This window comes from Grammomys surdaster, unplaced genomic scaffold, assembly GCF_004785775.1.
Source record: "Grammomys surdaster isolate TR1022 unplaced genomic scaffold, NIH_TR_1.0 279, whole genome shotgun sequence".
NCBI classification, from domain to species: domain Eukaryota; kingdom Metazoa; phylum Chordata; class Mammalia; order Rodentia; family Muridae; genus Grammomys; species Grammomys surdaster.
This window is the reverse complement of record NW_021604720.1, coordinates 2,802,168-2,813,246: the sequence shown is the minus strand read 5'-3', so window position 1 is coordinate 2,813,246 and position 11,079 is coordinate 2,802,168. Positions and strand designations below refer to the sequence as shown.

The 11,079-nt window shown below is 44.9% G+C and overlaps 1 protein-coding gene across 2 annotated transcripts in view; it reads left to right on the top strand.

Moving 5' to 3' along the window:
- Ston2 (stonin 2) overlaps positions 1–11,079 on the top strand; it is a 140,830-nt gene that overhangs the window by 37,847 nt on the left and 91,904 nt on the right. For both annotated transcript variants that reach the window (XM_028777266.1, XM_028777267.1), the window contains exon 3: positions 632–907. In XM_028777266.1, coding sequence (XP_028633099.1) covers positions 632–907 — 276 coding nt within the window. The remainder of the gene's footprint in view (positions 1–631; positions 908–11,079) is intronic.

Genomic DNA, 11,079 nt, shown 5'->3' with positions numbered 1-11,079 from the left:
GAGAGAGAGAGAGAGAGAGAGAGAGAGAGAGAGAGAGAGAGAGAGAGTTTGTACCTAGTGCCTACAGAGCACTAGTCCAGAACAGAGTTTGTATTTTGAGTTTGATTGTGTGTTTGTGTGCATGTGTGCGTGTGCAGAAGGAAGCTCTACTGTTGGACCATAGACCCCACTCCACTATTCCATACTGCTTCTCGTTTGTCCCACTCAGCTCAGGAATATTCCCTGCTTGACCTCTGTTGCCATTTGAGTGTGTGGCTCTCAAGCTGGACACAGATACTGAGGTTAAAAATAATGGGCAAGAGCTGGAGATATAGCTTAGCTGACAAAGGACCCGCTGTGCGAGCATTAGGACCTGGATCCAGTCTCCAGCACCCACATAAAGTAGTTAACAGCACACGACTGCAGCCCCAGCATTGAGAGTGTAGAGGTAGAGACAGGTGGCTCACTGGCCAGCCAGCCCAGTCAAATAGATGATCTCCAGGTTCAGGGAAACACCCTGTCTCAAAGAGTGAGGTGGAAGGCAATTGAGGACAGCATCTCAGTATCAACCTCCAGCCTCCTTTGCCCTTGGGGAGACAGTCTTGATAGGCATCCTTCCCTGTGTAATGGTAGTGTTTGGTATCTGCCATAGGGGGCACTGAAGAGCACTTCCCAGGACTGTCATCTTCCTCAGAGCAGTCTGAGTGCTCCTCTGGTGAGAATCATGCAGTGGATGAAGGCTCCCAGGACCTTTCACACTCTGAGCAGGATGACTCCTCTGAAAAGATGGGCCTCATCTCTGAAGCCGCCTCCCCTCCGGGGAGCCCTGTGCAGCCCACACCTGACCTGGCGTCAGCCATCAGCAACTGGGTCCAGTTTGAAGATGACACACCATGGAGCAGCACCTCACCACCTCACAAGGAAACAGGTGAGCCGAGAAGGAAGTTAAGGAGGGTTCTGGTGTGGTACAGGCTCTTGGAAGGGCCTTTTCCGTACATAAGAGGTCTGTAAGACTTCTGGGGTTCAAGTTCTTTCTGAGCTCCAGGTCCTGGAAACACAAAGGAGAGAGCAATGGCCTCCCTCCCCCCCCTTTTAACTTTACAACAAGGTTTTGCTTGAAGTAAGCACATAAAACAGCATGTGTGTTCTGGGTCACTTTCAGAGTTTTAACTCCTGGCCCTGGCTATTGATTTGTCTGCATGGATACTTATATATTTGATCTATTAGGAATTAAAATTACCTTCAGTCAGCTCCTATATTGTAAGCTCCAGACACATAGACATGAGCAGTGCTCTAGTGTGACCCACTGACCATCTCTAAACAGGAACAGATTTATACCCGAGACCTTTGGAATCAAAATCCTCAGAGAAGGAGCTGGTCATAAAAGCTAGGGCTCCTGTTTTACTCTACTCTAACTATCAGAGGCTGCTCTGTGAAGCTCAGAGAAGACAGGCAGTCGTCAGTACTCATCCTTCCCCATCCCCCATACCACACCCCACTCACCACCCCGAGTCCCATGCTCACATGTTCACATGACCACTTACTGTGCTCCAGCGTACGAGGGCTGGATAATCCTGGGATTGTATTGGTACTCTACTTGCAGCTGTAACAAATTACCTCACACTTCGTGGCTTAAATAATGTGAGCTGATCACCTGTAATCCTGCCTTTCAGTAGTCCAGAATGGTGTTCCATTTTCGAGATTGTAGGCAAGAATTCACTTCCTGGTCCTTTGCAGACTCCATAGGCCTTCCAAGTTCTTTGACCTGGGATCCCTTCCTCTGTCTCCAACACCAGATACTATAGTATTGTTCTGTGCCGTGGTTCTGAAGTGACATATTTCTAGTGTCCCCCTCTTCCACTTTTAAAGACTCTTGTGGTTATATAGGGCTTAGATGAATAATATCTGTATCTTAATGTCTCAGTCAATTGTTGAGGGAAATATTTAAAACAGTGGCACCCAATCTTATATTACGGAGCTGCCATGTTCCTGACTAGGCTAGGTGGCTTGGCTCAGGCCACCTGCTCAGGTGGCCAGAGACACTGGCTCTGCCTCCCACGAGACACCAGCATTGGAGATGGCTCTGCCAATCTTCCAGGCTGTCTCCACAAGGTTGGGCTGAGCCCAGAGCATCCCGCCATCCACACAGTACCTGTTAGGAATTAAACTCTAATGCTCAATGATTAACCGAAAGCTTTATATGTTTGATAATGCTCAATAAACAAGATGCTCACACAATTACAGGTGTTTTCCAATTAACTAACCTAAGATATAAGTTGTTACTCAGGACTGCTCTCGGTCCATGCGTGGTTCTCCATCCTCCTACATCTCAGTCTCCCTTGATCCTCCTCTTCCTTCTCCTCTTCCTCCTCTTCCTCTCCTTACTCCTCCCACCTTAGCTCCTCTCAACTTTCAGGGAAAATTTCCCGCTATAAGTCAATGTTCTATTTATTGCCATGAAGAGACACCATGACCATAGCAACTCCTATAAAGGAAAACATTTAGCTGAGGCTGGCTTACAGTTCAGAGGTTTAGTCCATTACTGTCATGGCAGGAAGCATGGTAGCACACAGATAGACCTAGTGCTGCAGAGGTAGCTGAGAGTTCTACATCCAGATTGTCAATCAGTAGGAAGGAGAAAGAGACACTAGGCCTGGCTTGAACACTTGAAACCCCAAATCCCACCCCTACTGACACATTTCTGGGTCACAAAAGGGCCACATCTCGAAATTCCTGTCAGGTAGTGCTACTCCTTAATGGCCAAGCATCCAAATCTATGAGGCTATGGGGGCCATTCTTCCTCAAGCCACCACACTCAAGTTCCGTAACATAATCATATCTGCTCAATCCCCTTGCCGTGTAAGGTAATAAATCCACAGGTCCTAGGATTTAGAAGGAAGATATCTTATGTACAGAAGTGGAGGATATTGTTCTCTCTACTACAGAGTTAAAAAGGTAGGCTTGGTATGTTTTCCTGTTGATGGGTTAAATAGTTTGCTAGTTTTGTTTTGTTTTTTGTTTTTTTTTTCTTTAAAGGAAAAAAAACCCTATGATCTGAAGTAAGGCCTAGTTGTAAAGCTTGGAGAAACTTAGTAAGATCCTGTCAAAATTAAAAAAAAAAAATTTAAAAGGCCAGTGTGGTAGAGCATTACCTAGAATACCCATAGATAGTTCTACATGGTCTGAGCATGCTTCTAGTCCCACCTACTTGAGAGGCTGACTGAATGATCACTTGAGCCCAGGAGTTTGAGACAAATTTAGGCAGTGTGGTAAGAACTTGTTTGAATTAAAGCTGTCTCCAAAAAGCTGAGAAAGCTTGACATTGCAAGTTGGTGATGTTGTTTGGGGTGGAACCCTGAGCCAGATCCTTGCAGGAGGAAGTACACAGGGGTCGGAGTGGCTTTGACAGTTCACAGCCTCATCCACTTCCAGTTTGTTCTCTCTACTTCCTCCATGAGGATGGAAGTGTGATCTCTTGGTTTCTGGCTCTGCTAACTCGCCATCACCACCATTGTTGATTCTAACCCTCTGGGACTGTACATCAGAATAAGCCAGAATAAACTTTCCTCCCTAAGTTGCCCTTGATCGTGGTATCTCATTACAGCAACAGAAAACTAGCTAATGCAGACCCATCTCTAAAAATAATTTTCTTTTTTCTTACATGCCTCCATGTCATTAAAAATAATTTCAAGAAAATATAAAAGTGGTCTGGAGGGATGGCTCAGTGATTAAGAGCTCTTGCTGCTCTTCCAGAGGACCTGGGTTTGAATTCCAGTACCTACATTGACAGCTCACATCAGTCCGTAACCAGGTTCCAAGGGACTCTAATGTCCTTTTCTGGCTCTCTTAAGGCACTGCATGCATGTGATGCACAAGGCACACATGCAAGCAAAACACCCATGCACATAAAATGAAATCTAGTTGAATTTTAAAAGAATATATTAAAATACAATTCTGCCGAATAACACGGGTTTTTGTTTGGACAAAATACTTCACACATTCAGATGTACTTTTTCATATTTAATCATCTGATTTTCAGTGATTTGTTGGTGGTTGAACATGATGCTCAAAGCAGTGTGGATGATGTGACAGATCCAAACTGATTCAGTCTGGCTGGAGAGAGGGGAGGTGGCCCTTCCTGACACTGGGCTCTTCATTCTCCATGCAGGAAAACTATGGAACACAGGTGCTGTGGGTTCAATGTCTTGTCCCTCCAGGACTCGTGTTGAAATCTAATCACCAATGGGTTGGTATTTTGGGGTCTGTGGGAGATGACTAGTTCACCTTGAGGGGAACCTTTGTGAACAGGATCCCTACAATTATAAAAGAGGCTTGAGGGAGCATGCGCCTCCTTCCATTGTACTGTTTAACTTTCTGCCATGTAATGACACCAGCTGCTCTCTGCACCCTCACCAAGTCCTATTTTAGTGTCTTCATCCTGGCCTTCCCAGCCTCCCAACCTGCGAGGATTAAATTTATAAGTTACCCAAACCACAGCATCGTATTATGGAAGCAAGAACAGAAAAGCCAATCACGCGATCAAGTACAAAAGTGTGGTTATTGTTACTATTTGGTTTTGTAGAAAGGGTCTCATGTAGCCCAAGCTAACCTTTAATTTTCTATGTAGCACAGGCTTACTAGCCTTGAACCTCTGATCCTTCTGCCTCTACCTCCAAAATAGTGAAATTATAGATAGGCACCACCAAGCCACGCTGGTGTTTGTTTGGTTGTTCACTTGGTATGGTTGGTATGGTTTTTCTGTGTATCCTTGGCTGTCTTGGAACTAAGCCTGTAGACCAGCATGGCCTACCTCATACTCCAGGGTGCTGGGATTAAAGACATTGTTTTAGGGCTTCATTATTATGAAGAGACACAAGACCAAGGCAATTCTTATAAAAGAAAATATTTAATTGGGGCTGGCTTACAGTTTCAGAGGTTTAGCTCATTATCATCATGGTGGGAAGCATGGCAGCATGCAGGCAGACATGGTGCTGGAGAAGGAGCTGAGAGTTCTACATTCTTGATTCAAATGCAGCCAAAGGGGACTGAGTCACTGGACTTAGCGTAAGCATAGGAGACCTTAAGGCCTGCACCGACAATAACACACTTCTTGCAACAAGGCCACACCCCTAATAGTGCTACTCCCTATGGGCCAAGCATTCACATAGGATCTATGCGGGCCGTTCCTGTCCACACCATTGCAGGCATGCACCACCACGGCCTGGCTAAGCCCTGCTGGTCTTTATTTTCAGTAAGTTACGTTTGCTGACTCCCAGTGCTCTCACTGTATCGTCTTACATATTATTTACATTACCATCTAAGGAAAGTATTGGTATTACGTCCGAGTTTCTGTGAGGACACTGGGGCAGGGTTGAGAATTTGCTCAAGGCTATAGGTCACTAAGAAGTGACAGAAGAGAGCCTTATCACCTGGCGCACTGGCCTCGAGACCTTAGAACAGTCAGAGCTGAGGTGTGGTGTTGCCTCTCTCTTCCTCTCCCGCTGTCACTGCCCCACTTCCCTTCTAACACGCCTGAGACGAGGCGTGAAAGTAGTGAGATTATAGAAAGGGCTGGGAGGCAATGGGCGGGAAAGCGAGCACATCCTCGATAAGAATTGAAGCATCCGGATTCTTTCACATCTTGTTCAGACTTAACTTTAGCCGCTAATTGCTCAAAACTATTCACGTGACAGATGGGTCCCCTTGCTGCAACTCTTCACCACTTACTTTTACAAAAGTAATTTGAAGATGGCACAGGCCTATAATCATGGCATTTGGGAGGCCGATGCCGGAAGCCGACAATTCAAGGCCACCAAAAAATTAAAAAACAGCATATTTTTCTGGGTGGTGGTTGGTGGCGCACTACTTTAATCCCAGCACTTGGGAGGCAGAGCCAGGGAGATCTCTGAGTTTAAAGCTAGTCTGGTCTACAGAGTGGGTTGCAGGGCAGCCAGAGCTACACAGGGAAACTGTCTTAAAAAAAAAAAATAGAAAGAAAAAAGAAAGAAATCCAAGAGCCAAATTCTAAACCTGCCAGTATCCCACTTGACCTATGAGAGAATACACTAAATAAAAAGGGGTTCATTCTCATCAAACAAACCAGCCTCTACCACGTGGGCCGACTTCCCTTGGGCCCCCTCTCTTGGACTGTATTTAACAATAAGAAGGAAGGCTGGTAGTGTTCAAGCCAAATGGGAAGTAAGAACACTTGGTCAGTCCACTCTGGAAGCTGGTAGGTAGCTCAGATTTGAACTTAAATGGAAAGAAGGCATATAGATGGATTGTCGTGTTAACAGTACCTGCAGGCATCTCAGGAAGAGCCCGCATTAGCACGGCAAGCTCGTTCATAGTGCTTCATTGTGACACTTGCATTCGCTGCAGTCTGCTCCATGACTTTGCTAACACTGAATTTTATGATCTACTAGGCTTAAGTAGCAGCACCCTAAGGCAGCAGTTTCTACTACCTTTAACCTGTGAGCTATCTGGGGAAGGAGCTCTAGCAGATGTAACTCACTTAAAGATTTCAAGAGGAGGAGATCAAGGGCCCTATACAGCCACCTGCATCCTTAGGAGAGGAAGGCTTTGCCCACCCTGCAAAGTGGAGAAGATGGAGCAGAAGGCATGAAGATGTTACCCTTAAAGGCAATAGTTTTGATAACCCAGCTGAGGACTGCCAACATCCACCAGAAGCCAGAGAGAGCAAGGAAGACAGTCCTTCCTCAAGTGTATTGGAGGGATAGCGGTCCTGCTAACACACACACTAAAACAGTGTTTCTGGTTTCTGACCTCCAGCCTCTAGAACCATGTGAAAATAAATTACCATTATTTTAAGCTACCAATTTTGTGGTAATTTATTACAGCAACCACAGGAAGCTTATCCACTAAACTTCACATTCCTAAAGTATGAACGTTTGCATAAGGCTGAGAACCAGTCAGGACGAGCCAGGGAGATCAGTAATAGCTCAAGCCACTTGTCAAGCTTCTGTGTGCTTTTCCAGCCCACCCCCCCACCCCCACCCCCCGCCATCACTTATTCACGTAAGCACTTCCTCTCTGCAGTTCTGCTAGGTGTGGGCATCCAAAGACACAGTGTCGTGATCAGAATTTAACAGAAAGCCATTCAGCTTCCTCCCGAGTCTTCTGGTAAGAACACAGCGTGTGCCCCGGTGATTTCTTCTATCTATTTCCCGTTGATAATCAACCACATGTGTTTCCATGCATGTCTTCCAACTACTTCATGTCTCTTTCTTGTTGTCTTTGTTACTGTTTTACAGTGCATGGTAGCTAAGAACTTGGACTTGTCTCTGAGGAGGTAAAGGAAGAGGTGGGTGTTGGGAGAGGTCTTTTGTTGTGGCTGTTCAAGAGCTTCATTTTACAGCCGAGCCCTGCTAGGATGGCTTGTGAAGTAGTAAATTAAAGTTAAAGTCACTCTCCCTTGTCAGTTATCAGTTGCTGCTGGGTCTTCTCCAAAATTCTTATTCCGTTTACTTAGGACCAGTGGTGACTACCTAGTTCACGGGTAGGTCGTCAGTGTACGGAAAATCAATGCTATCTTATGGTTTTCAGGGTCACTTGACAGCGTAGAAATGTTTTCTCTATCTGTTTCTCACTTATCTACCTAAAAAATGCTTTTTCTCAAGTAATTAGTTCTTATTATTCAGACTCTGAATCTCATTAATTCAACTCTAGATCCCAGGAAAAATTTTAACACTTGTATTTATTGTTATTTATCATCATTATTATCATCATCATCATCAGTATTAGTGTGTGTGTGTGTGTGTGTGTGCACACAAGTGCGATAGCCCATGTGCAGAAGTTAAAGAACATCTTTCAGAAGAAGAGTCCCTTCTGTTCTTCCCCTGTGAAGTATGGGTATTGAACCCTGATCATCAGGTTTTTATGGCAACTGCTTTTACCTGCTAAGCCATCTCACTGGCCAGTAAGTAAACTTTTTCAGATTAGGGAATATATAAATGAAACAGAGAGGCTGTAGAGATGGCTCAGTGATGAAGAGCACTGGCTGCTCTTCCAGAGGACCGGAGTTCAATTCCCAGCACCCATGGGGTGGCCCACAGCTGTTTGTAACTCCAGTTCTAGGAGAATCTAATGTCTTCTTCTGGCCCTGATGTTCTCTACATGCAAGTGATACCCAAATATACATGCAGGCAAAATGTGTACAGGAATTGAAACAAGAGCAATATTTGATTTGTATATTAAACATGAAAAATATGGGGATCTCTGGTAAAATATGAACTATTTAGGTCTGTCTCATCATGCAAGTGGTGAAGTTCAGCCATGGAAAGGGACCCGGGGAAGTAATTTTGCCTGTGTTTTAGCCTACTTTGCCGTCAAACCAGTAATTTGTAGTTAATTTCTACTCCATGTCTTATATGGCCCTAAATCTCCAAGACTGTAGAATAAGATGTCTCTGAGCCAAGGGGAAAATGTTTATATCAGTACGTGTACCATAGCACTTCACTGTGGTCACTGAGTTATGTGGCCTTGTCCTAAGAGAATTAGGTAAGAGGATGAGCAAAAGAAGTGATCCTGATAGAGTCATCCCTAGCAGTCATTTCTACAGAGAAGTGAAGCCTATTCTAGCCAGCTGCTTAATATCTAAAGAGGCTGACTTGCCAGGAGGAGCTGGGAAAGCAAGGGGAGCAGACACACCAAGGGAAAATGCTATCTGGGAGACTCCTTTCCTTCCCTAGATTCTTTGAAGTCTTTTTGGCAGAGGAAAGAGAAAAAAACAAATGAAGATTTCCACCTTAGAGAGAAGCCAAGGGGCCTTGGACTCTAGCCTGGAAAGGGAATGTACTGATTGCCCCAATTAAAATGCAGGGAGGCTGTGGACACAGTGGAGTTAGGGACAAAGAGACAGTTCCTAATGGTAGGTCTTTTGTTTTTAACAGCATTGAAATGGAAAGAGCCTGATCCTGGGAAGTTTAGAAAAGCCAGGGAGTTGTTAGCTCACCTTGACTACCCGGTCACTTATTTTATTGTGCACTGAAGCATGCCAACAGAGACTGGACAGCTAGGAGCAGCTCCTGATACAGAAACTGCTCCTGAAATACTTAAATCCATCAATGGAAGGACCTCCTCTTGGAGGTTTAACTAGGGCAGGAGCTGAAGGGAATAAAATCCCCTTGAGGCTGGCCCAGGAAAAGGAGGCACATGATTTCCTCTAGAGAAACATGACAGACCTTGCCTAGCATGTGCGAGGCCCTAGGCTCTGTCCCCAACACTGCACTAAACAAATGAAAGAAAAAAAGTCCTTTTATTACCATACATAGATGAAAGAGAGAGAGAGCTGGCATCCAACTCTTGGGATGTGAGATCTGACGGTAGTAGAAGGGAGAGACCGACAAGAAGATTCTCCTGGACTTCACCCCAAGGCGACCCCCGAGATGTGTTGGAGGACAGATATAGGGTTCATCTCTGACTTAATGAGACTATTTGGAGTTGGACCATTTTGATAAAGACTTGTTACAGAACACTGTTCACACCTCAGTTTCTGTATGTGCTGTGCTTTATACTGTTACATATGCTAGAGAGATGGTTTAGCAGCTAAGAACACTGGCAGCTCTTCCAGAGGACCAGGGTTCAAATCCTAGCACCCACATAGTGGCTCACAACCATCTGTATGTCTAGTTCCAGAGTGTCTAATGTCCTCTTCTGACATGGAACATGTACATATTTACAGACATATATGCATAAAGTAAAATAAAATAGAATAAAATTTTTAAAGAATTTAACTGAAAACTTGTTTGCTGTGCCCTCAGCTTGCTGCTCAGGCATTCTGCCATGCTATGAGTAGAGCCAAGGAGTAAAACAAACAAGCAAAGAAACTTCTAGACAATCTGTTTAAACTTGAGTCTTCCTATTGTTTCTTTAAGGAGAAAGTTTGAGAATAAAGCAAAAGCAAGCTGTTGTTTTGTTCGCACTGAGCTCATTAGCTCTAGGGGTCCCAACTTTTTGTAGCTACCAAAAGTTTGACTGACTTAATAAGGTTTCATTTGGCCTTAAAATTCCACGCAAAGAATGTTGCAGTCAGCTTACCTATCGCCTACAATCTTCATAAAGATGCTTCACGAGCCAAAGTCAGTTTCGCCCATGTGCAAAGTGCATCTCCATGCTGCTTGAAAATGCTGACAGATTGACTAAAAGAACACAGTTCACCCCAAATTTTTAGAAAGAGGATATGAAGGCACAGTTATCAGCAGAGACTTCCTGCCCGCTCATTATCCTGTGTGCTGACCTTCGTCCATGGGCATGGCAGTTCTTCTGCTGGAACCGGGGCTGAATTGAACCCATTATGCAGATACTGCAGGATATGCATAATTAAAAAACATTTCTGAAAACCCTTTCACTTCCGGAACATTTGTCCCATAGCCCAAGCCAAACACTAATAACCCCTTATCCTTCACATGTCCTTCCTAGAAGCTTGGGCTGAGGCCTTCCCATTGTGTCTGGGGAAGCTAATTATTTGGGGCCAGAGAAAGAGCCATTTGTTTAGGGGCGGGGGGAGGAGGAGAGATGATGTCAGCCATAAGAAAGAGGCAAGAGATTTTATCTTGAAGACCAGCCCAGTGGTTCATTCTGGCTACTGGGGGCGGGTGGTGGGTAGGGGTGGCTGTGTAGTCATGCATATGTATTTCTCTCCTCAACAGAGGCGGTCTTCTTGTTACCTTGAATTGTTCTTTGCTTCTAGATGTAACTGATGACCTTTCCAGAGGACATACCCAGGAATACATTTGATCAGGGTGGGTTCTGCTCCATGTCACCACTCAGCCACCCTTGCTGTTACAGACTCTGTTTCTGTGCTCTTTCCTCTGCCCAAAGGCTCTTCCTCCAACATTTCACTCTATGTAAGTGTGGCCTCCTCAGGGAAACTGAGAGCACGCCACACCCTACCTTCAAGTTAACTTTTCCCTGGAAATTCACCAACGCAATGTGGTCATATATTTATTCCTTCACTTTCTTTGTATTTAGTTTCTTGATGCAGTCAGGTTGTAGTTATCAAGAAACAGCAGCTTAGCTGTGCTGTGCTGTGCTGTGCTGTGCTGTGCTGTGCTGTGCTGTGCTGTGCTGTGCTGTGCT